Genomic DNA, 25,435 nt, shown 5'->3' with positions numbered 1-25,435 from the left:
GAGAAAATTTGACATGATTTTGATTCACATGGACCTCTTATTCAAAAATATATAATTAGTTAGAGGATAATAATATGTTTTTGAATGAAAGATTCATGTGTGTCTCAGTCCTGAAAATTCTCTTCAGAATTCGCTATTGTTGTGAATCCAAGGATGGGATGACACGGTGAACAACCATACTGCATCATCGCATCCCATGCATTTCCACCATGGCCATGCTCCTATTTTCCATTTGGAGATGGTATAGGTTTTCAAGTTTGACTACATAGTAAGTTGCAAGGATAGCATCAGGATGAACGATTTAGTGTTCCAGTAGCTCGTTTTAAGGTAAGTCAGTGAACCAGAAACTACAACAATTGCATCATTATTGTTGCTGGAATAATTCTTTGGAGAAGTGTGCTTGTTTGTAACATGGAGTAAAACAAAACATTTTCTGCATGCGTATACCTTAATGAGTGTGACCATCCATGTTCCAACTCTGCATTGCCCAATCCTCCCTCACAATGTAGATGTGGTTCACTAGATTTGATTGACAATTTTGTTTCAGCTCCGGAAAGTCAAATGTGCAGTTTGTACACGACTTGGTAGCTTTCCAACATAATTGGGATTGAGACAAAGTGGAATGCATTGTGCAATCTTCCATGACATGCCACCTTTTGTGCTAGATGATTTCATCTTGAGCGTTGTTTCTCACACAATAAACATTTCCCCGCTACCATGGAGATACACTATTAGGCAGTCAAAATCCTCCTTTAGCTTTAAGAGTCCCCTCCCTCTGGGTATTGCAATTCTTCAGAAGTTATTCTATGCATACTTGTTACAAGAGGGATCTGCAAATGTGAGTTCCAACTAACTAATCTGACCAGGGACTCACGCATCTGAGGTCCCAGTGACCTAGTGTAACACCCATCATTATTTACATATTGGGTACCCAAAGTTGCCTCATTGAAGATAGTACACATTTGACTGTATTTCTTATTCAAGGACCTTACTAACACCTTTTCATTCGATCCAGCTGCATGATAAACTTGCACAGTTTAGACATCCAAAGAGCTAACAGCGAATCCTTCATAGTTGAGCAGAATGAAAAATTCTATAGCAGCAACCGATATGTGGGAGAGTAAATAATAGGAGGACGAAATTCCAGTCAAAGACATCAAGAGTGACCAGGCCAGAAAATAATTTGTCAAATACAAAAGGAAACCCCAAAAATGTCTCAAGAATTGCTTTCACTGGGGTCTTGGCCATCACCCGTATACTACCAAAGAAAACCTACCAATTCTTGTCTACCAATCAAACTATACCCACAAATGGCAAAAATGTGAAAGAAATTAGTTAGAAGAGCCAATGAAAGTTTCAGACATCGAAGCTGCAATGGAACTGCCAACGAAAAAGATTTCCAAGCAGGTAAAAATAACTAGAGATTTCAAAAGCTAGAAAATAAAGGCCTACCGAGACAACTCACTGACCACCTCTAAGCTAAACTTTCCTCAAGCAGTGGCAGAAACTCGAGGTGTCATATTCTTTGCACTGCCATTGGCCATTCCACCAGCTCGATTCACACGGCCTCCATTGCTATTGACGTTTTCTGACCTTTGATATCCATCACGGTTTGATGAACCTCCCCGGTTCCCACCCCTGTTGCCAAAGTCACCCCTGCCACCAAAATCACCCCTGTTGTAACCCCTGCCACCTCCGTAGTTTCCACGCCCTCTAACTCCCTCATTTCTGAATCCAGATCCCCTTCCCGATTGGAACCTTCCCCTATTGTTTCCTGTGGCATGCAAAAGAAACACAAACCATGACAAAAGTAGAAATTAATAAATATAGTCGAAATATCACAAGGATTAGAACATTGACATGCATTAGGAATTATTAGAACAGTTTACATACAGATGAGGCAGTAGAGAAAGCTAAATTCCTGTCATTTTGCAACATGCACATTCTTATTTTGATTTATGTTTTCTCCAAATTGCAGCTAAAGTTACTCTACTGACTAACTCGCAGAGGCATTTCAATAATGGAGCACAAATTTTTATGGTACACAATTTTGGACATTCTCCTCATGTGCTATGAGCATGCATCACAGGTAACATAATATATTTTCCAACCGAGTTCACTTGCCTCGAGAATTAGTAGACCTCTTTTCTTCAACAAAGGCTTGGCGCCCACCAATTGCCACTGGAGAAGCCTGAAACATTGAGGACAATGTGATAGTGCAGAACAGTAAAAACGACCTAGAGAATCATATTCCATGGCAACAATACCAAGATTCTGCATTAGCATAAGAAAGTGGAAAAAAATAAAAAGGGAACAAAGTTTTCCAACAATGGGAAAAAAGGGATCAAGGCTGAAACTGTGATTACCGTTGAGCAACTTGAATTGTATTCAAAGTTTGATCTTAAACATCACTTAGCAAGAGATGAGAACAGCAGTAAAATATTGTTAAAAAACAATACCAAGCAACATTTTCACATCAAAGAGAAAAAGATGCATCAAGGAATATCTCTAGGTAACTTCAAATTTTGTGCTGATTTGGTCAATATTCAAGGTTAGGTCGCCTTCTGAAAGTTTCCTTTCTAATTATTCTTTTCAACTCTGAACCGATTCTAAAAATGGGCTATCTGCTCAACATTGAGAAGCTCCAAAGCAAGATCTCCACATGTAGATTCCATATTCATCTTCATCAAAACTCAATATTTGTAAGATACGGGATGCCTTGTGATCTAGTAGAGTGCACATTATGACACACAAAGAGAAAACTATTTTGTAGGATTCCAACTTGTACCAATCCAAGTTGGAAATGCTCACAAGTTTATAAAGATATTTCAACTCATCCCCTCTATATTTCATGTATGCATTTCTAAGTTTTTAATAAAAGTTCTTTCCTCATCTATGATAATATCAACCATCGTGGTAACAGATTCATATCTAAGATTTCAAATATCAAGACAACCTGCATTCTCTAGTCATAGTAAGGTATAGCATCATAAATTATAGCACCAAGTGCACTGAATGAGGACAAAATTTGAAAAATGGTTTATAAGTATCCTCATTTGGCATATAGATATAGATAAAACTATATTTCATATTAACATGCATCCGACATGGCTGCAAAACTTTTTGGCATGGGTATAATTCTGACAAATATATGCAAGACACAAAGGTATACTAAACCAAAAGCTAGAAGTGATTAAGCTAATTGACATAACAAAACATCACACATCGGGTTACTGGTAGAATTTTACCCAGGCCAGAATCTGGCAGATGTACATCATCAGATGATCTCAAAAGCAAATTAGAAATAAATCGTATAAACACATACACCAACAGATGTTACTATCAATATAACTCAGAAGCATATGTCCACTCATATCCTAGGACAATTAAAATAAAATTTTCCTGGAAAGTATGGTGGTTATCCTATTTATCTTGCACCCAAGCACAACAGCACATACCTCAAGGGCTTTTTGCACTGAACTTGCCTCCTCAAATTCCACAAATCCAAAACAAAATCCTTGTTGCTGCATCAAAAATACACTCCCTCGTTTCAATGTGTAATTCTTAATACCCATAGAACAATAAGCAATCAACCATCTCCCTGGAATTAACAAAAGTTATTGACTAGAACATACTCTGTTGCTTCTAACTTGAATTCCGTCATTCTTAATAGTCCCAAATTTCTTAAACACTTCCTCTAGTAAGGCTTCAGTAGCATTCATCGGAAGGCCCTTTATATATATCGAGTAACCATCAGCTGCACAAACAAGAGAACACATTAGCTTGTGAAATACCACAAAGTGCACTTCAATCAAACAAACAAAAAGTCTGTTAATGGCAATATGAAGATATAGGCCAGATGATTCAGAATATCATGCCTTCACCCTCTTGGTTATGTTCATTATCAACGGAATCTGAACTGGAAACTGGTGCATCAGCTGCTGGCACGAAAGTAGAGTTCACATGCTCCATGCTCTTCACTGGCGCTTTCCGAGGAGCTGCTGGAGGGGGGGAGAAACTTGCAGCAGTTTCCTTGAGATGCATCACCTGAAATAATACCACGACTTTAAGGTATGGGATGACAATGGGAAAGAAAAGAACTTGCACCTATCCTACTTAATAACAAGCATATGGGAATAGATGAAAATAGGTCAAACAGCTATCAGATCATGATAGCACATGCAGACACTCATGCTAGAGACAGAGAAGCCCTACACCTAGCTGTAGGACACAGCAGGCTTATTTCTTAATTGATCATGGCCACTCACAATAGAAGCATATGACTTCTTTGGCACTTCTTCAATTTTGGCGCTGGATTCAACCACCAGCTGTGCATCATCCTGTACCTCATCCACAACCTCAGCTACTGGGACTTCTTCTTCAGCAATTGGCACATTTCCATTCTCAGGTGGGTTGTACACTTCTCCTGCAAGGGCTTCCTCTGCAGATGGCGTGCTCTCTTCAGAAACATGATTCTCCTGGGATTGAGCTTGAACTGGAGCTGAAACAGGAGCAGGAACAGGAACAGGAGCAGGAGCAGGAGCAGGGGCCGGGGCTGGCAACAATAACATAAAAGTTTCAACTCAAAGAATAATGAAAAGGACAACAGAACCAAAAAGTACAGAAACATCTTGTTACTTGGCTCTGCAGCAGTGGGCACCACAGCATCACTGACCAAAGCTGGGTTGAGAGTGACATTATCCACATAACGAAACATGTCATTCAGAACAAAGTAGCCCCTGTCTTGTGGAGCAAGGAAGAAAGCTTGAGTGAAATTGCGAACTGTGTTGTCTTTCCCTGTCAGATAGCCAGTTACAAGAACATGAACTCCACCATTAAATGACTCTTGTGCATCCACTGACTTAATCTCAGCTCTAAAGTCCCCATAGTTGAGTGAAACAATCTTCTCATTGATAGCCTGCATAGTCAAATTACATACTTTAGAAATAAAAGAATTCCATTGCAAATCAACTCCTTTTGATGGCTTAAAGAAGCCAACCAAAGAAATATAGTATGCTATCAAACAGCCGGACACACAGAATTTACAAACCTAGAGGATCCGAGACAGAAGCAAGATAACGTGCATTTTTCCAGGAGACCATACCAAAAGCAAATAGAAACAGAAAATTTATAGGTATGTTTGCTTTTGTCTATTTTCCATTGCCATATAAATGCAACCAAGTAAGCAATTAAGCTTTTTGTAATGTTACCATTAGCTTCACCGGATAGCCAACCCAGAGAGTGCCTAAAATCAACTAACAACTAAAGTACTTTAAGTCAGTTGCGGACAACAACAGACATGTGAGAAAGATAGATTACTTGCATAGAGGTGGTGATGCTCATGGAGCCATCCTCCTCCGGACGACCAAGCTTACTGATATCCTGATAAAACCGATAAACCAGCCCTGGTGAATGATGCAGGATGTGATAGTATTGCTGCGCGAATGCATTCCCAACCTAACGTTCCAACAAAATTAATCCAAGTTGAATTATCAATAGTTAAATCACAATACACCAATTACCATAAAAGGAAGAAATAAAAAAAAGAACTCACAACTTGTGCAGAAACTGGCTGCTGAGCCGCCACAGCAGCCACTGCCGTCGCCGTCGCCATCACTTATCAACGATCTAACTGAGAGACCTACCGAATCCCTAACCACATAAAATATAAGTTCAATCACTCTCTCGCCAGCACATAAACCCTAGAGCTCTACAGATCTTCCCGCATCCCCCCTATTACCACAAGTACATACACATAATCTTTCCCCGGGTAACAAATGGTCGGATCGAGTCATACCTGCACGCGGATCGTGTCCGATTGAGAGAGAACGCGAGAGAGAAACCGGCTGTTGGTTTGTTCCTCTCTCTACTTCCAAAAATTCCTCAAATCTGGGTGAGAATTTCCGCAGCTCCGGCGGTGGTATCTAGGGTCCGAGAGGCGAATATGGGCGAGGAGCGGTGGATCTCGGAGAGGCGCGAGGGCGGGGGAGCAGATGCAGTCGTGGGAAAAAAAAAGGGTTTTCTCAGAGATTTACTATATATACGAGAGACAGAAAGAAGGGGAATAGGCGCAAGGGAATCTATATATATGAGCAGTTCGTTTCATTTTCCGTACCATTTTAAATTAGGGCTGGTACCATGCCAGATAAATTTTACTATTCCCAGAGTGATTTTTATTTGTTTGTCAATATTACCCTTCTCCAAAAGTACTTTTTTTATTCTTCCCTCCAACTAAAGAGAACCCTCGTCTCTCATTTTTCTCTCATTTATCCTCTCCAATCATCTCCCGATCGATAAAGGATTTTCTATCATACTTTAGTATTGTACAATGAGGCCACACCAACATATAAGTGTACGGCATGCATCCTCACTTTTAAATTATAGTTTAATTTTAAGAAAAAATTACAATGATCTTCTGAGGTTTAGCATAATTATGAATACTCCTCGTTATTTGAAAAATTACAAGTACCCCATAATATTTGATAAAATTATGTAATTTTTTGATGGACGTATTACTGTATTGTTTTATTTTTTTATTAAAAACTTATAAAAAAATCGAATTGGATGGATGAAAAAAATTTTAAAAATTATAAAAAAAAAACTATCCATTTAGTCCATAAAAAAATAATTTTTAATTCAAATGGCATTTTGGTCAGTTTACCATAAAAAAAGAATGAAAACCTAACGAATTAGGTTAATTGTTAGACGACCATTAAAATCAGGGGGATATTCGTAATTTTTCAAACAACGAGGGAGAATTCATAATTATGCCAAAACTTATGAGAGGTTGTTATAATTTACCCTAATTTTAATTATATACTTTAACTAAGAATTAGCACGTGTCAATCACACTTTGGTACGATAACCACTGTATGATACCATAGCATCATACAACATTCCATTCACTTTTACTCCATATCAAAAACATTGAGATGTATTTTAACAAACTTATATGTTCTTTTTCTAAAATATAGACAGTTTTTATCGTCATCATTTCTAGTTTTACGTTCAATAGTCCAAAAAGTAATTAATATATTTATGTTATAAAATCATAAAAAAAGTTTATATAATAATTTATCAGCTCGATTAAGTTGTTCTTAACTCTGATTTAAACCCTTTAAAAAACTAAACCTTCACTGTTTTTTAGTCAATTCCCATAAATCTAAAAAATATAATAGAATCAGTATAACTGAGAGGAAGATGCGACCCTTTAAAAAATTAATCATACTGACTGGCCTTTCAATCAAAGAACGACCATAATGAGGGTAAAAAGAAAAGGTTAAATAAGGAAAGTTTGAAAGTAAGGGAGGGATAAAAAAGTCACGAGAAAGAGAAAATAAGGGGGGGTTTGGTAAAATATGGTGAAATGTAGAGGGGAGGTTATTGGAAAATGAGATGCAGTTGGGCTGGCATTGGAGAAATTGATCTGTCAATATCAACATCTATAAAAATGATAAAGTGCTTCCTTAATTGCTATTATGTGTTTCTTGTCACAAATGATGGAATAGAATGGATTTTGGATTCCCAAACTACCCCTGAGCAAACAGAAACTTACTATTTATGGACTCTATTTATTACTATGTCAATCTTAACTACCTACTCTTACAATAATGTTGCTAACAACTTTTAGCTTTTACGTCACTGAAAAGCTCTAAGAGAATTTGCTCATTTTTTCTTAAATAAATATTTAAAGTAAAAAAAATGAAATATATGAGGATCTTTTTTTGGAAGCATTAATTATTATAACAAAATGACTTAAATGACACTGAAATTAAAAATGTGTATTGATTTCCAAGGAAAAAAAAGTTTACTTCTAACTTTTTTTTTTCAAACAGAAAATAAGAAATGTTGTGTTGTGAACAACGTGATAAATAATAGTTATTTTTAGCAAAAATCAAGAAAATGAGAAAAAAGTGGTAAATTACATAGGTATTTTCATGGGGTTTAGATCTAATTACATAATAATTTATATTTACTGTAAAATTACAAGTGCATTCCCTAAGGAAGCGTCAATATAATTTTATCTCACTAGTGTTTGTGTAAGTTTTCTTTATATCCATAAAGTGTCGATGTGTAAACTACAATTATAATATTAAGGAGTGGATTTTTTATTTTGTTACAACGTATAGTGTCATCGTCATGGGACAAAATTTGTTGTTATATTTATTGAAATTTGAATGGTTGCTTTTTTAGCGTTATATATTTAATTTTTATGCTTAATACTTTGAAGAAAATAAATTTGTACACTCTATTTTACTCACTCCACTGATTATTTCCAATCAAAATGGAAGTGTTTATTGTACATTGATTTTCCATTCCAACCAAATAAACTCTAACCGAAAACTATTAAGCATAGTTCTTTATTTTTTAAAAAATTTCAAATAAATTAAGGTTTGTATTGTACAATGGTTTAGAACTATTTTTATTTTTGGTAGGCCCATATGAAGCCCAACCCACCATCTGGATGGCCCAAACCCAACCCGATCCGTGACCTGGTTTCTTAAAGACCCTAGCCCCAAATTTATTTCCCCTTCCCCCTCATTTTATCAAGTCAACCGATCTCTGTCCTCTCTCTCTATGTTCCTCGTTTCTCATCTCTTCTGCCTCGGTTTCTTATAAATTGTCGTCTACCTCACTCTCATCTTCAATTCTTTTTCTCTATTTATATTACTTGTAAAGAAAAGAAGATAATAGGAAGAAAAAGAGAGAAGAACATATCTTCTTCCTTCTTTATGATATTTTTGAGTGGGTTTCTGAGAAGTGGTTCTATGCCTTTGTGGCCGTAGTTTCTTGGTACAACCGGTGATGGGTTACCAACGATGAAGATGTATGCTTCCTCCCCCTGATCTCGCTTCCCTGAGCCTATTACCGTTTTGTATTTCATTATGTTATATTTTATTTATTCTTGTATTACTATTATTGTAAGGGTTTATGTTATTAAGGGTTGTAAAACCCACGATGATTGTAATTGTTTGTCTTTGGTGGTAATTTTGGGCTCCTCAATATGGGGTGAAAACCAAACAGTGGTATCAAAGCCGTGTTCTCTGGCTCCGACGCCAACATGATCATATCGTTTCCTATCCCTATCTATTCGTTATTTTAGCTTTGTGTTGATAATATTGCTCTATGCATTAAATATTTTTGCAGACAAATGAGGTCCCTCAAAGCCCTGGACTCCTTGACAATTAGAACTCCCTAGCAGTTAGGAGTTCTCGTTGATGAAGGGTCCTTCCAACTCATAGATAACATTCAACAGCAAGATTAATAGAAAAATAAGAACATATTATGGCTTATCCAAACGTCCCTTATTCACTTATTCATGAGAATGAAGGAAACGTGCACAGCCCCATCGCAGAGGGACATCCCCTATAAATACAGGTTTACTCCTCCATATGGAGACGCTCTCTAACGTTTCCCACACCTTTATGAAACCTTCTTAACACCTGTCTCACACTTCGGACGACACTCGTTACATCATTCACACCTCTCTTACTCTTTAAACCATTTCTCTCGCTCTCTAAGCATTCTACAAGCACATTATCACGTGTTCTTGCACTTTTTATCAACTTTATTCACCATATTTTAATTTTACATTATATTTATTTACTTTTTGATTTTATTCAATCTCAAATCCAATACTAACTTGGTAGTCGGAGTGCTAACGCCTTTTTTGTGGATCTCCTTTTCAGAATTTGCATTCGCTTCGGCCCAAGTCTTGAACGATGCCTAGATGTATTGGACCTGTGCGTTTTGAACGCATTAGATCAAAAAATGATTATTAAAAAATATGCAAAATCAAACCGGACCTTTAAAAAAAAAAACACAGTAATGTCTCCAAAGCAAGCAATATACTTATTTCAACATTCGATATGCAGTACAACAATATTTCTAAATCAATCAACGATTTTAGGTGGAATAAAGAAACAACATATATTATAAAAGGAGACTAACATATAATTAATTGTGAGACCCTGACCTCACCGTCCAGGTAAAGAATCACTAATCTTTAATCACAGGACTAAACGGTCACTAAAACTATGTCTGCGGCATATTGAATGATTGGATCTGTAACAGGCCAACTTTCTTTTGATTAGCCCCGTTCGGTAACCTAAATTTGAAAATGGCCCGCACTCCACCATCAGCCGCTCATGATTTTTGTTATTTTCAGATAACAAAATGTGGGTTAAAGTTGTTTTTTGCAAAAATACTTGACTAATGCTAATTTGACTGATGATTGTTGCTCATTACAGGGGGCATCATATTCATGGGTGTGGAGGGATACTCAAATATGATGTAGCTTTGATTGCTCCACAAGTCCCCCATGTTGGATCCTTCCTTCATTGCCCATGTGTTGTCATTCCAATTAAGATTGATCAATTTGGTGACTTTTCTATTACACAATGGTTTACTCTCATTCTCTCTGTGCCATTCAATCCAGACAGCCACATTCAAAATTGGAATACATCTTGAAAACAAGATTTACCATATCGCCAACACAAGCAAATGCAATAGCCACTGCACTTGCTAACTTGGGCTTTGCATTTAAGTTGGAATATAAATTTATTAATTTTGAATCTATCTTAAATATTCTAACCATTGATTCTTCACACTTTGACTTTACTACTTTTTATTGATTTATTTTAATGGAATATTTAATTCTAAATAAAAAACTATACACATAATCTTATACCAATGAGAAATTTTCATATTTGGCCCATATATACTCTATCAGATATTTTTACCTTCAATATGTTTGAAAAATGCTGAAGAATAAATAATATCCTTCCAAAAATGCTAAAAGATAAATAAATGAACCGTTGACTGAAATTTCAGCCCGTACGATGGAATTTGTTTATATTTTTATTTTCAATTTTGTATATTTTTTTGGGGTAAAAACGATAATATATTTAAATTAGTTAAAAAATTATTTTTATATTGAATTGTGCCCAAATTAATATATTTAAATATACATATTTGCACCGTTTAATCTATTTAATTACCGTTTAAAAAGAGGAGAGTAAAAAACATGAAAAAATTCCTACTCCTTGTGCAGTAACATCTTATTTCTTACACTAAACAAAAAGGCTCAACAATATGTACTCCAAAACTCTTCATCTTTTACCATAGATATGTGCCTACACAACTTAACTAGAAACCAAAAACAAAAAGAAGATCATAGCATTCAAGAATTGCTAGTTATCGGAAGGCTGACGGGACGATGGTGATGTGCCTCAACGGGTGTGATACGCCCACACATCCGGCATGCTCCACGAACTCGGCTGGTGAAAACGAGCTGCCATGGCAAACACACATGATGCTCACCTCCGTCTTTGTGTACTTGTACAAGAATCCAGTTACTGTCGTACCGTTCGGTCCGTTTCCTGTGGCCGACACGCATGGCATTCGTGCGAGACAAGCTGCAGTGAGGTTTTCGTTTGGTAGTTTTGGAGGCTTATCGACCGGGCAGCCGCTCGTTTCTTTCTCAGACGATGAGCAAGCGTTGTTGGTATGGTTGTTGCCGGTGAATTTGCTCCAGCTTGGCTGAGGATTTCTTGATGAAGCCACCTTGGCGTGGTGGTCCGGCACTCCGGCAAGAATTCGATCTTGTTCTGTCTGAGAAGATGAACCGTTGCTTTCGAGGTGATGCGATGCGTTAGTGGAAATGCTGAGATTCGCGCGCGAGAATAAGGGACTTGAGTTGCTTCCTGCGTCGCTGTTGCTCCCCCCACCTAAAAATGAACAACCATCAATACCACATTACATAAGCTTTAATCCAACATTGACAATGTTAATCCAGTGCAACATGAATTCAAGGTTGCCATGTCCATGGGAGGAGGAAAGACTCAGAGCAAGGAAGCAACTGGACAATTCTTGTTCATGTGATTGGTAAGCAACCTATGTAGATTACATTCGACAAACATTCAACAACAAAGACTGAATCGAAGCAAGGCTGTTTGTGGAAAAACCCCAACAAATGTGATTTAGTTCCTCTTCGAAAACAAAATAGCTTATTCCTCAATGTCTGAAGATTCTGGTGAAAATTTGCTCTTTGCTTTTAGACACGAAGCACTAAGCTCTGTTGTAACCTATGCATTTAAGAATTAACACAGAATCTCCAAGAAATTTCATGACATCAGCATAAACTATGCAAGTATAACACTTTTCTCATTACCAGAGCTGTCCAATTCAAGTAAAACTAACTGCGGCCCAATTCCCACAATACCATCACATTCTTGAAATAACAGAAAGCAATGAAAGCAATAAATCACATTCCCAATATAAGAAAGAAAACACACAATCACCTTTCTGGGAGGTGCTCTGGTAATCAGAAACAGCAGAAGAACTACGTTCCATCGACCCGTTGGACATTGTCGTTGTCGTCCTCATATTCCCACGATCACTCATCCCATTACTATGTTCTGAATCACAATCTGCTAAAAATGGAGGTACACAAGGATATACAAATCCATTCCCAGGAGGCATGTGTTGTACCTTTGGGTTCAAACAGTCCCTCTCCCTGTGAATCTTGTTGTCATGAGTGAACAAGGAGAGACTCAAGCCATTTGCAACAACCTCATTATGGGTCCCATAATTCTTGTCCCTTTTTCTAGCTAGTTCTTCTTGAAAACCATCTCTCTCTCTAATTTCTCTATCTTGAACTCTGCCTTGAAATTTCTGAGCCTCAAACAACAATTTATCCTCCACAAATCCCACCCCATTCACCACTCTTGATTTCTTGAGCTTCTCCTCTCTTTTCTTGCGGGCTTCTTGTCTTCTCAACGCCTGAATCTCCCTTCTCCTTTGCAGATCCACACATTCATACCCATTCTCATTCCCCACACCGCAAGAAAAATCAGATCTTGATGAAATCCCACCACAATTGTTCACATTTTCCTCACTTGTTTTCCCCCTTAAATCCTCTGATTTCCCATAGCTCCCACCTATAGACAACTCCAAACTCAGCTCAAATTCATCCCCCTTTTCCTCTTCTTTCTCCATAGATACCTTCAAAACCTCCATTTTCTCCCTAATCCTTTTCAAAAATCCAAATGAACTTCAATGATCTTCCCTCCTTTTTTTTATCTTTCTCACAACCCTTTTCAAGAATTCACAACTCCTCCTCAAATAAAACCTAAGATTGAACTTCAAGATTCTCTCTTTCTTTCTCCCAGCAACCCTTTTCAAAAATCCAAATGAACTCGAACAATTTTCGGTCTTTCCTCCCCAACCCTTTTCAAGAATCCACAATTTCTTCTCAAGATTCTCTCTTTCTTCCCTTAGTTGGACTAGGTTTGAACAACGTCGGGGGAACAACACCAACACAAATAAAAGACTGAGGAGAGAGAGAGAAGGCGGGCTTGCGCCACGTGGAGGGAGGAGAGTTGGGGACAGGCCGGTCTGTTGACACCTAAGATAACGGGCTAGGAGTTAAGTACGGAATTAGGCCCCCTCCAAATCCCAAATTAGTGGCCTCTAGTCTCCCGCTTAATCCAGAATTAGGAGCGCCTGCATGCATCCGCCTCGCCACGTAAGGGTGCTCCTGCGCCACCTGCTCCGGAGCGGTCAGGACACAACACGTGTTGGCATTAAAGAGGCTCTGGTTGATGTTTGGCGCGGAGTTTTCAGGGACGGGAACACGTGGGGAATAGATGTGATGTGGCGCTCGGTTTCGAGCCGTCGTTGTCAGTTCTGGAGGTCACAAAACGTGGCGGAGTACAACCGCGACACGTATCTCGGTGGTTTGGTGGGCCCGCTTATCCAATCAAGGGTGCCGGTGAGGTATTTTCAGTTACAACATATTTTTCCCCATATGGAAAAATAAGTAAAATAAATAATAGTACAAAAACTCTATTTAAAAAATAAAAATAAAAATAGCAATACGACCCTAAATTGTTAAAAATAAACTCATTATCTCCCAGCCTCATAGAGTTGTCTTGTTATTTTTCAAGAGTAAATTAATTAATATATTTTGAGATTAAGTTCAAATATACAAATATTATATATTTTTATAAAATTATAAAATATATTTTTTGATTATATAATTATAATTATAAGTAACTCGTTAAGTGGCAAAAATTTATACAATCACGCCTAAAATAAATTACATTAATACCCACTAAGAGAGTGTATATATAATTTTACAAAAAATATAAAATGTTTGTGTATTTAAACCCAGCGTCAAAAGACATTAATAAAATTTACCCTTTTTTTAAAAAATTCATGGGGTTGATCATCCTTTCATTTTTAAGGTGATTTTTATTTATTATTATTTTTATGAGGGATTCTGTGGTATTTATTTATATTTTTATGACGTCCCTTTCTTAGGGAAATAAATTCAAGGGGTTTTAGTTAATCATAAATTTTAATTATTTTAATTAAAAGTTAATAAATTTGTTAAGATTTAAAAATAAAATTAAAATCTATTTATCGTTTTAAACAAAAGAATCTTACAAAATGCAAGTGTATTATTTTTATAATTTGTAATATTATTTTTCAAAGTATTATTAATATAAACTATATAATAACTTATAAACTCAAAAAAGTATCATAAAATAGTTTAGTGAGTGTACAAGGCAGTCATGTGGCCACCAAACTTTGAGAAACTTCAGTTCGGATTCGATTGGGTTGAATCAGAACCAATCATGTGGTAAGTGTAATACACTTACCGTGTGATTGGTGTACAATTAAAAAAAAAATAACCAATATATATTAGTGATTTAATTCGATCAAATTTGATTTGGACAAGAATTCTTTCCAAACTTTTTTATGAAAGGATAAGGCGATCAAGACACCTTCCTAATGTATTCACCAAACCTGTCATGCATAATGTAATGACATATCAAGCATCTCTTGCATCGTTAGTATTCAACACATATATGATGTCTTACTTTATAGTTCACTGCAAAATCACAGGGCAACTCGTTCCAACCAAACCCAATTCATCCTATTATCGTTCAGGACAATCAAAGAGTTTGAAAAACAATCGTACAATCTCCCATTCTGACGAATATATATTCTTACACGGGCGAAGGCAGGCTGACTATAAGTTGACCATTCACGACACTGCAAAATCACACAGAAGCACAGTCAAGCTTGTTAGAGATAATACAAGAGTTAAATTACATTGTTCTTCCCTGTTACTATGAGTAATTACACAAAATTCCAAAATATCCTAGTTTCAGGAGTACAAACAAACACCTCATGCTGGAATTTGGGTCATATTTTTGACAGTGTTGTCAAAATATACGAGGACATCTTTGAAAGTTATGATGTCTTAGTGATGATACCATGAAATTCCATCAAGTCTGCTATAGGAATTAGGAAGGGAGTCACTCCGTTAGTCAAAGTTAGATAATAAAGGACAGGACTGTAATTTCTAGCAAAGAGGGAGGGGTCTTTTTCCTTATAGTCAAAATCAAATTTGGCTGAATCAAAACCACTCATGTACAAAGTATAATTCTATAGCCATGTGATTAGTCTGTACACTAATCAGACTGCTAAGTGTTGTACTCACCATATGATTGGTTCAAATATGACCAGACCTATCCCACTGTACAAAGACAGTACTTGAGAACTTAGTCAAAAAACTTAGGAGCTTACCTTTTCACATAATAGTAACAGAAGTCAGCCAAGATGAACGTTTGGACGATTTCAGCCAGCAGGACCATAGGAAGCCAAATGTATCCGGCTCCGACAAGGAACAAGTACTTTCCAGCAGAATCATAGACCTATAATTTGAGTTCAAATGGATGGTTCAGATACATCAAATTGGCTATTTTTTATAAGGTCATACATCTTATAATTTCTTATTTTAAAAATAAAACTCATGACGTATTTAGATAAAATAAAAATTATGGAGCTTAAAAGATGTTACTAATGACAATTTTGTAAAAGAATTCTTAAAAAATAAACTACGACTTAATATCTTATTTTGGATCTAATAAACTTTTTCTTTTAAAAAAAGATCTCGTCGAACACTTTACAATAAGCTCCTAAATATTTTATAAGATGCTTTAAAGTGCTTACAAGCTCATCAAAACAACCTCTATATCTAGAATATGTTGTTCAGTTCGGATCAAATCAGATGGTAGAAACATGGAACGATCATCTGATTCTTACCTGAATGATCCAATGAGCACAACCCAAGAATCTTGCAACACCGAGTGCAAACACGTAATGGGCTGTAAACGGTTCAATCATCTGCAATCAAGTAAAGAAGAGTGAAAGAAAATTAACATCAGTCTCTAGTATTAATAAGTTGCAAAATACAGACAAAACAGGATGTTTTTTGTGACCTTTGTATTCTGTATCATCCTAAGTTGCGGCAGCACAGAGACGGATTCCAAGTACAGAGCAAACGCCCAAAGGATTCGAGCAAGACGTGCATGGTGTGTGTAAGGATGGATGAGTACGGCTAGAATCGCAGATGGGACAGCCTATCAGGTGCAAGAAGGAAATATTAACATTTACAACAGAGGAAAATCGCAAACTGGAGACCATGCTTTTTTTTCCTTAAACCAAAATCTCCTCAAAGTTTTCAGACATTAATACAACATTCAGTTATGTTCATCTAAATCTAAATTAGAAGATGTACGCCATGAAAACATAGACATAATGAAGTCACTCCTTCGATGGTGTTTTAACCTGTCGAAACAGTGACCCTTAACTTAGCCATTTTTTGGACTCCATGAACTATCCGAGGTCTGAAAAGATTGGTTCTCACACCAGAATAATAACAAAGAAAACATAGGACCATGCATCATTACCACATAATACAAGGGCATATTGTCTAGCTCTGCGACGTAGGTTGACTTTAACTTGAACCTTATCGTGTATATGACCCACAAAGTTGACATGAGCGTCAAGAAATCGAGAAAGGTGTGAATGTTATTCTCCATAGAGTAACTGCAGCATAATCTTGCTGCTAAGAATATAGCTGTGAGCTCTTGTGTCTTCAATGAGAGGCCTAAAAACCAGTAAAACGAAGATATTAAGACGATGAATGTATATGCAAGTGAATGTGACAAGCAACATGGGATTGTTAAGCAGAACAAAATGCAGCATCTCATGTTACTCTGCCCAGACTACTCAAATTCATGTCTGCCAGACATCTCATACTAGCATCCTTGGCTACACAATCAAGAATAATGTTGCCTATCATTACAGGGATGTCTTGAACTCTGCTGTAAAATTTAATGAAGACTTTGTAGTTGACATTGTCAATGTTAAAATCCAGACAGAACAACTATAATACAACTACCAAACAGAGAATTCATATTGCAATTGCCTTTTTGCTGATAAAAATTGTGTATCTTTTCTGATATTTCTGTCACAACCTTGAAGCTCCATTGAGTCTTGTTTGGTTCCATTTTCAAAATGCTAATTTTCAATTCTATAATTTATCAACTTATGATACCATATTTGGTTGGCCTTTTTGTGGAATTGGACCATAAATAATTATTTTCATACCCAAAAAAAAACAAATCTTTTTTGTAAGAAAGAAAACCGGCACAAAGCATACATACACATTCTCATTCCACCTTTGACTCTTCGTATAAAAGAATAATAATTATTCAAAGAAATAAATATATGTATTTATACGCCTCCCACCACCACCACCCTCCCCCAAAAAAAAAAAGAATAAAAGAAAAAAGAAAATAAATGAATAAATGGGTACTGACAAAAATTGAGTTAAAAGATCTGAACTTTATGTAGAACCCATCACTCAACAACAAATCCCAGAAGCAGAATTTTACCAGAGCAAGTCTTATGAGTGGTGAGCTTATAAATCAAGACCAAAATCCCAGCAAAATGTACAGCTTCAGAGACAACGAAGAAGTGGGCGTGATTCTTAACCAGGAGTTTAAGCGCTAGCAGAGCGCAGAGGGCAAACGCCACCACCAGCAACGTCTTCACTTTGGCCGACCGCCGCCGCACCCATGCAAGAACCTTGCTCAGAGCCGCCGCCGTCCTCCTCCTCCCCATTCCCCTATAAGTATGTGATAACTATCATCTGAATTTTCTGCCAAAATATAGTTTGGGGAAAGAAGGCATGCAATCGGGTGGTGTGATTACGTTTTCTTGATTCGGAGTCTAATTGCATTTGCCGTTTCATTTTGGACATTTACTGCAACGTTAGCCCTTTGATTCGGACATACATTTCTTGGTTTTACACCCCTTCTAATTATGATCAAATACAAAAGTAATTCCCGTTTACGTCAAATTTAGAAATATTTGGTTTACCGGTATTTCTGTAAACTTTTATTATTGAATATGGAGCAATGCTTTTTATATACAATATATTTACTTATTTAGATATAATTTTAAAGGATACTAATATAATTTATTTTATATTTTTTGGATTAATTGATAATTTTATTTTATGGTATAAAATCTGATTTTAATCTTTGAAATCTGTATATGAATAATGAATTTTGGACATCAAAAGTAGGAGACTTTTTGGATTTTTTGCTATAGATAAGGATCATTACACAGAAAGTTTTTTCAGATTTCGACCCTCATAATTCTTCTTGGAAAAATTGATTATAATTACAACATGATTTGAATAACTAATAATTATAATAATCTATATACTTATTGTAATAATTTATATACTAATTATCAATATGAATATAACGAACTACCTAACAATTAAGGTTAAGGGATGACATATAATTAGTGATAAAGTAAACACAAACATTATTTGTGTAATTTGGACTCCTGATTCTGTATTTATGGAATGTCACGTATATCAATTGTACTAAATCTCATTAATCTGTCTCTTCGTCTTCCTGCCATTTCTTTGTTTAAGAGCAACAAATTTAAGATAGAAGGATGGCAATTTTTGAATTTTGAATTTGATAATTTAGCCTATTTCATTATACAGTGAAGCATTTTATTGATTCTGACAACATTGGAAGGAAATTAATCAGACTACTAATAACCATAAATTCGGTTTGCAACAACATCAATTAAGTTCCTATACAAGAATCATCCCTCCTAATTACTACTGGATTGTAGGAATTACAATTCCTAACATATTCTGAATTACGAGGATTACTACTCATAATACATTTTGATATGAATTCAAATTTAATTGGTGAAATTAAGATTCATAAGTTCAAGATGTATGTGTATTGATATACTTTAATGATAATTGTTGATATACTGTCGTAGCAATTATTGTTTAGTCATAAATGTTTCATATTAATAATTGGAGTATATTAATGATTAAAATTCATGATGTAAATATAATCAATTCACTTACAAAAAAATTAAAAAAAAAAAGAAGAAGAAGAAACTTTTGGATACAACAATATCCTATATTAAGTCTGAAGGGGCTGTTTACCGGCTTTGATCGTTGGCGATAGATTCGTGAATCAATATAATTTTTTTCACTTTCATCCAGTCTCCATTCCTCATAGATGAGTGTCAATGAGTTCTATGTAGCTAGATATGCATAAATCACAGTGAGACAATAGACGAGACGAGGATTCCCCGACTTCAGTTCCAATGTCAACTCTAGCGACACAGACCCTCAACAAACTACACTAAAAAGAACCGGAATACGACTGTAAGATCTCATGGCTGACCAAGAAGTTGCATCCGTGGATAACCGTACAAGACTTCAACATCTGAAAATTTTCCAGAACTGTGACCAGAGCATGCATCACAACTGTAGAGACGTATGAGTTTCGTGCAGAATCGAGCAGAGTCGGTCTTGGTGCTGTCCCGCCTCCAACGCAAACAAATCTGACAGTGGCCTGAAGATTCGTCTACCTTTTATTTGTTACTTAATCATTTTGAAGTTTCCTGCGGCAGTCTCGTCTGATCTTGTGTGCTATTTTTGTGTCTCCGAATATACATCTTTCTAGTTCAGATGCGCATAAAGAAGAAAGTACCAAGCATAATGTCCCCACATGTGAAGGTTCGGATGACCTGCAAAACACTATAAAGAGTAAATATTTGAAGGAGGGATCCTAATGATTCTCAACAATTCTACCTCACCACTATGTATTTCTAATACATAGAGTGTGTTTGGCAAAGCTTATTTAAAGATCTTATTTTTCGAGCTTATAAGTAGCTTCTTTTCCCCTAAAAAGATTACCAAATACTTTGTAATATGTTATAAGATGTTTTAAAGAGTTTATAAGCTTCATCCAAACACCATAGAAAACAAGAAGATAGAGACGCAAGGGATGTATTTTTACCTATATAAGCAGGATTTCATGCAGTTACTTTCTCCAGCTGCTCTGCATTTTCACTTCTCTCATGCCTTTTTCTGAAAAACAAAAAAAGTCAAAGCTGAATTTGGTGTTTGTATGACGGTAAACCTTTTCTTTCAACAGAATGCATGCATTAGGCAGACAACCATATCATGAAAGCAAGAAGGCTTGATCGGTAGTGAAGACGGCATTTGTTCCATGAATATATGAACTAAAGTATAGATAGGATCAAGAGTAATAAAGAACAAAAAGAAGCTTTCCTATAAACGATTCCCAGAAATAAAGTCATCCCAACTGAAAATCAAGAAAGGAGCACGTTTCATTGCTGAAAAATTATGAACCGAAACAAACATTATTTCCTCTCTCAGGCAAATAATACAACATATCTACACTCTTCAAGAGAACCCAACAGCCTTGGATAACAACATGAACATGCCCAGTGAAAATGATCCCTTTGGAGTTTTCTGACCTGGTACCAATTATGTTTCATTTAAAACAGTAAAATATACAGCTCATTATCCAGCCAACGAACTTTAGTGAAAATCAGTACAATTACCCCCACGTTTATGTGTTTCGCTGTCCAAACTACGTGTGCTGTGTGCAACATTTACACCTCCTCAAGATCACATTAAGTAGGATATCATCCATACTACTCAGTGAAATGATACTAAGCAACTCTACCACAAAACCCTCAAGATTTCCGGTACTATAATGATAGCTAACAATTTGCATTAGAGTGTAAAAATAGTGTCAAAACCTCAACAAAGTATTGTGGAAAAATTGGCACGCCCAATGCCTATAACTAATTGCTTGGAAAATAAATCACCTATTACACATATCCAATTTGCAATGACAAACTATCTCGCACTCCTGATAATCTATCTACCAAAGCTGTGGGATGCACATATACATTGTTATGGTGCTTTCCTAGAAGAGGGAAGCCTCATCAAGAGCAGTGGTGGAAAACCAGAAGCGATGCTTTTGTTTTGGCTTTGACTATTTAGGACCTCTTGGCACCTACACCTAGTCTTATAAGTTATAACAATTCCACCTGTTAGTGGAGATCAAACAATTGAATTTCACTGATCTTTTGAATGATTCTCAGGGTTATATTGGACAACCAGAACCAAGTTTCAGGCCATGGGATTCTAGGTGTGATGCATACTTTTGTTTTCTTTTCTCTTCTAAAACTTCGGGGCCTCCAAGCTCACTCATGTTTCCGACACATAAAACCATCAGGTCAGATCAATGTGTTCACAAAGTCATAATCCAACATGACCTGAAATATCAATATTGAAAGTTCCTGAACTGGTGAAGTTAAATTCAACAGAACTGGCATTTAACAGTTCAAGAAACATAAAATGATAAGACCAGATAATTGTAGTACTTCAATTTGTATATATGCATTGACACAACCAGATAATTTTAAGGAACTGCAATTATTTACCTTTTTGCTAGTCAAAGACACTGGGGTAGTTTTGTAAATATTTTCGCATGTCTTTAAGTTTTGTATGAAATACAATAGGCAAACAACGACAAAAAAGTGAACTTTCAGATTTCCTCCCCTCCTCTTGCACCAAAGTTGAAAAATAAAAAATAAAAATCCTGCTCTCCCACTTCTGGTGGAAGGTGAAAAGAACTGAGCACTGAGAATTCAATCAGAACTTCTCAACAATTAACAAGCTGCTTCATGTAATACCTAGCAATAACAGGCTTGTCGTCTCAAATGGACAAAAAGAAGGGAGTTTCTAGATAACTCTTTTGCATTGAAACATACAATTTAATCCAAGTAACTTATGTAGGAAAGAAAAGCAAACTCTAAAATGACTTACCCTTCACGTAATTTAATTAGAGACATTGGCCTCTCATAACCATCTTCCTTCTCTTGTGGCTTTGATTTTCCAGCATTTCTTGATTCTGGCTTCCAGTTTGCCTTGATGAGTGATTCAGCCAATAACTGAGCAATGTCTGTAGCCATTGTCTCAGCTTTCTTAACATACGGAAACCTTTCCTCTTCAAAGTGATTAGACAACCATAAATACATTGACAACACTTGATGCCTAGTCTCAAGGTCCAAAAGCTCCGAGTCATTGCGGGCAGAACATTTGGGCATGCCCATTGCTATGTTAACAGGAAGCTTCTGGGCATATGAAGAAGCAAACCTCAAAAGATGGTACATCGCTTTTGGATCCCTGATATTGACTGGAGCAAAGCAGAAGTTGAAGCGGTCTTCTAGAGATAATCCCTGAATCCTTTCCAGCATATTTGCAATTTTCTTTATATGCAAATGCTGGCACAGAAAATAAGAACCATCTAGCCGGCAATTCTCACCAAATTTTTCAAGAAGCTTGGAGAATTTCATATCTGGGAGTTGCCCTGCAAATAACTCAACTTGCTCAAAGAAAGGAAAGAGTCCCACTCTCTTAACATCGTCAAAAGGCTTCTTTAAGCATTCAATTAAGTAGTCCAGATCTTCTAGATGCAGGGTTGTTGTCAGCCCATCCGGATAGCGACTTCCTCTACGACCGGCTCTTCCAGCAATCTGTTTCACCTGTGATGCTGGAACCGGAACCATTTTATCACCATTGTACTTTGCAAGGTTATAGAAAACAATCCTCCGGATATTCAAATTCAAACCCATTCCTACGGCATCACTTGCAACCAAGACATCAAACTCATTATCCTGATCATTAAACAAAGCTGCTTGCTGTCTACGAGTCTCAGGTGGCAAGGCGCCATATATGACACAACAACGATGATTTGTATATTTCTCAATTGCCAATTTAACCTCAAAGATCTCCCTCCTTGAGAACGCAACAATACAGTCTCCCGACCTCACTTTTTTCAGGTCTCCTAAGAAGGTCTTTGCCTCAACGACAAGAGGTTTAAACCTTTCATAGTGCTGCTCTACCAATTCATCCCCAGTATCTGAACAAATCTTCCTAACCACATTCAGAACACTTGGATCACCACATAAATGTATTTCATCAGCCTTTAGCCCGAGTAACGCTCTAGTCCAAGCATAACCTCTGCAGGGATCAGCCATCATTTGAATTTCATCAATAACAGCCACATCATACAACTCATCTGTCGACACCATTTCAACAGTACAGGCAACATGATTTGAGAACGGGAAATCCTTCTTCTCCTGTCCTGTGAGAAGACTACAGTAAACCCCCAGTGCATTCACCTTATCGAACACCTCCATTGCTAACAACCTAAGAGGACTACAATACACACCTTTCTTTGCCTCCATAAACCTCTGCAAAGCATTGTACGTTTTCCCACTATTAGTCGGACCACAATGATAAATAATCTTCCGCTTCATTGCCCTAGCAAATGGGAACCAAGTATGCGGCTTTGTCATATCAGCTGACTCCACCATTTTCCTGAACCTCTTAATTTCATCTGGAAACTCTTCCATACAAAACTCGACAAAAATAGGGAACAAAAACTTCTCAGCCTCCTGACCTGGGCCGAGAGACGCCAAGTACTTCACTAGATCCGTCTTACATCTCTTTAAGAAAAAACTGCAGAACTTATGAGCTGCTGTGGGAAAAAAAGAGGAACCAATATATACAGCAAGAGCCTGGTTCGACGCCCAACCTGACCTGGAAAAACACCTAAAAATCTCATTCAAAGCATCCCAATCACTCCGGGATTGCTTTTCAGCTTTCAGGGTATCCTTCAGCTCTTTATATATTTCCAAAGGATCGCGCTCTGCTATCTTTGCAAAATTCAATCTTTCATCCTCAGACACTATAGTTTCAGTTTCAGGGTTGCATATCATATCCTCATGATCAGCTTTACATTGAATGCTTTCCGTTGATTTTAAAACGGGTTTCTCATTTTCTGACAGGGTACACAACGAATGCCCATGAAAATCCAAGAAAATGCAAAATTTCGTCAACTGAGTGAAGTGGGGTGGTGGTAACTGTAATTTCTTCGGGACATGCGGGAAAGGGAAAGGATAAATTTGCGATTTTGAAGGCTGAGAATGATGGAGAAAACGAGTGGAAAGACAATTTCTAACCCCCGAAAGATAGTTCTGCTTGCAGGAATAGAGATAAAGCAACCGCTTCGCAGGGCCTCTCGCCATTGACAACCGAGCAGCGAAACAAGAAAAGACGAAAATTCGTTCTTTAAATGAATAGCAGAGTAGAAGAAAGGGGCCTATAACACATAATTCGTAGAAAAGGGAGTTGAATTTCTGAAGCCGGGATCTAGATTCTCGAAGTAGCGGGGGGCGGCGGCGCTGGTTGAAGGCGGATTGATGGTGGAGAAAATTAAGGCCAGCTATTCTGGCGGAAAAATTTCAAGAAAATAGGATTACTGAAAATGGAATAGAGGGAAAGGATGGTGAGTGTTCAATAATCCAAAACCCTAAACCCTGCAACGGTTGGTTCTAGTTTCTACTTTCTACAGGTCTTGCATTTTTTCGAATTCTGGTAAAGAATTGGACAGATATGTTCTGTATTTAAATTTGGGTTAAACGTAGTAGTTATTAGCTTAGAAAATTTATCATACAAATGACGGGCTTTACACTTATTTTTGAATCAATATTTAATTAAATTATGAGACAGTCGAAATTTTAACAGTTTTACGCGTTTTAATTAAAGAGAATTTATTCTTTTTTATTCAAATATATAGTTCTTATTTAATTTAGAAAATTTATCACACAAATACTTGAATTTAAACCTATTTTTGGACCAAATGTTGTAAAATTGCGAAACAACTGAAATTTAAACAGTTTTACGCATTTTTATTAAAAATTTAAAACCCTCTCAGCAGTTAATACATAGTACCATGTGAAAAACTATAAAACCATTTGATGCTAGTTATAATATTCATAAAAATTGGCTCATACTCCACGCTTCAACTTCTTCTAGTACGTACCTCATATATTTTCTTTATGCTGGCCTCAATTTCCAACTGCTATAAATGCCTCAACGTCCCCAGTCTCCAAATTGAGAGCACTTCCTGCATTACAAGCTTCGGCACCTCATGCCAGTACGGGCAATGCAAGAAGGTGAATCAGGGTGTTTATTTCGATCAATCGTATCGAATAGAAAGTTCAGTACGTCGAAATTGCATACCGAACACTGATAAAAAATATTCGGTTTAATTCGATAAAAATCAAAATTATTTCGGTTCGTCATTGTATAGATTTAACTGAAAGTTTGTAAACAAAAAAATATATAATGTTAATT

General features: G+C 36.6%; 4 protein-coding genes across 6 annotated transcripts; all 4 read right to left on the bottom strand.

Annotated features, from left to right (window-relative positions):
* Positions 1-1,074: 1,074 nt before the first annotated feature.
* LOC105170553 (nuclear transport factor 2) lies at positions 1,075-6,067 on the bottom strand. The gene is made up of 10 exons (XM_011091355.3): positions 5,798-6,067; positions 5,555-5,652; positions 5,320-5,457; positions 4,639-4,918; positions 4,269-4,555; positions 3,879-4,047; positions 3,636-3,757; positions 3,459-3,524; positions 2,125-2,191; positions 1,075-1,774 (listed from the first exon to the last, which is right to left on the bottom strand). Exons 2-10 carry the CDS (start codon positions 5,612-5,614, stop codon positions 1,491-1,493), a joined length of 1,473 nt encoding a protein of 490 aa, XP_011089657.1. The 5' UTR covers positions 5,615-5,652; positions 5,798-6,067; the 3' UTR covers positions 1,075-1,490.
* Positions 6,068-11,026: 4,959 nt separating this feature from the next.
* LOC105170552 (uncharacterized) lies at positions 11,027-13,483 on the bottom strand. 2 transcript variants are annotated; one of them, XM_088885161.1, is made up of 3 exons: positions 12,480-13,483; positions 12,303-12,446; positions 11,027-11,729 (listed from the first exon to the last, which is right to left on the bottom strand). In XM_088885161.1, exons 1-3 carry the CDS (start codon positions 13,018-13,020, stop codon positions 11,197-11,199), a joined length of 1,218 nt encoding a protein of 405 aa, XP_088741287.1. In that variant the 5' UTR covers positions 13,021-13,483; the 3' UTR covers positions 11,027-11,196. The 2 variants fall into 2 exon arrangements, with proteins under 2 accessions (XP_088741287.1, XP_011089656.1); XM_011091354.3 differs by having other exon boundaries at positions 12,303-13,482.
* Positions 13,484-14,802: 1,319 nt separating this feature from the next.
* Positions 14,803-18,228, bottom strand: LOC105170551 (uncharacterized). Its single transcript, XM_011091353.3, has 6 exons — positions 17,757-18,228; positions 16,767-16,966; positions 16,296-16,436; positions 16,120-16,200; positions 15,601-15,728; positions 14,803-15,063 (listed from the first exon to the last, which is right to left on the bottom strand). The coding sequence occupies exons 1-6, from the start codon at positions 17,983-17,985 to the stop codon at positions 15,018-15,020; spliced, it is 825 nt and encodes a 274-aa protein (XP_011089655.1). The 5' UTR covers positions 17,986-18,228; the 3' UTR covers positions 14,803-15,017.
* Positions 18,229-19,223: 995 nt separating this feature from the next.
* Positions 19,224-24,693, bottom strand: LOC105170549 (ATP-dependent RNA helicase). 2 transcript variants are annotated; one of them, XM_088885160.1, is made up of 3 exons: positions 22,058-24,693; positions 20,211-20,281; positions 19,224-19,948 (listed from the first exon to the last, which is right to left on the bottom strand). In XM_088885160.1, exons 1-2 carry the CDS (start codon positions 24,322-24,324, stop codon positions 20,227-20,229), a joined length of 2,322 nt encoding a protein of 773 aa, XP_088741286.1. In that variant the 5' UTR covers positions 24,325-24,693; the 3' UTR covers positions 19,224-19,948; positions 20,211-20,226. The 2 variants fall into 2 exon arrangements, with proteins under 2 accessions (XP_088741286.1, XP_011089653.1); XM_011091351.3 differs by having other exon boundaries at positions 19,224-19,938.
* Positions 24,694-25,435: the final 742 nt, after the last annotated feature.

The sequence above is a fragment of the Sesamum indicum genome, linkage group LG9, assembly GCF_026168435.1.
Source record: "Sesamum indicum cultivar Baizhima isolate 11 linkage group LG9, ASM2616843v1, whole genome shotgun sequence".
NCBI lineage: Eukaryota > Viridiplantae > Streptophyta > Magnoliopsida > Lamiales > Pedaliaceae > Sesamum > Sesamum indicum.
Note: the sequence above shows the minus strand (reverse complement) of the source record. Positions and strands in the feature narration are given on the sequence as shown.

Bases quoted from the DNA above. Each gene is read 5' to 3' on its own strand.
- LOC105170553 (XM_011091355.3), bottom strand. From the start codon at position 5,614: ATGGCGACGGCGACGGCAGTGGCTGCTGTGGCGGCTCAGCAGCCAGTT. The intron at 3,525-3,635 runs GTATGTTCTAGT...TTTTTGATGCAG, and splicing joins TTCAAGTTAGAAGCAACAGA to CAACAAGGATTTTGTTTTGG. The intron at 1,775-2,124 runs GCAAGTGAACTC...TGCATGCCACAG, and splicing joins GAGGTCTACTAATTCTCGAG to GAAACAATAGGGGAAGGTTC.
- LOC105170552 (XM_011091354.3), bottom strand. From the start codon at position 13,020: ATGGAGGTTTTGAAGGTATCTATGGAGAAAGAAGAGGAAAAGGGGGAT. The intron at 11,730-12,302 runs GTGATTGTGTGT...GTTCATTTTTAG, and splicing joins CCAGAGCACCTCCCAGAAAG to GTGGGGGGAGCAACAGCGAC.
- LOC105170551 (XM_011091353.3), bottom strand. From the start codon at position 17,985: ATGGGGAGGAGGAGGACGGCGGCGGCTCTGAGCAAGGTTCTTGCATGG. The intron at 16,967-17,756 runs GTAAAATTCTGC...ACTGGTTTTTAG, and splicing joins CACTCATAAGACTTGCTCTG to GCCTCTCATTGAAGACACAA. The intron at 15,729-16,119 runs GTAAGAATCAGA...CTCAAATTATAG, and splicing joins GTGCTCATTGGATCATTCAG to GTCTATGATTCTGCTGGAAA.
- LOC105170549 (XM_088885160.1), bottom strand. From the start codon at position 24,324: ATGGCGAGAGGCCCTGCGAAGCGGTTGCTTTATCTCTATTCCTGCAAG. The intron at 20,282-22,057 runs GTAAGTCATTTT...TTTGTTTTTCAG, and splicing joins CTAATTAAATTACGTGAAGG to AAAAAGGCATGAGAGAAGTG.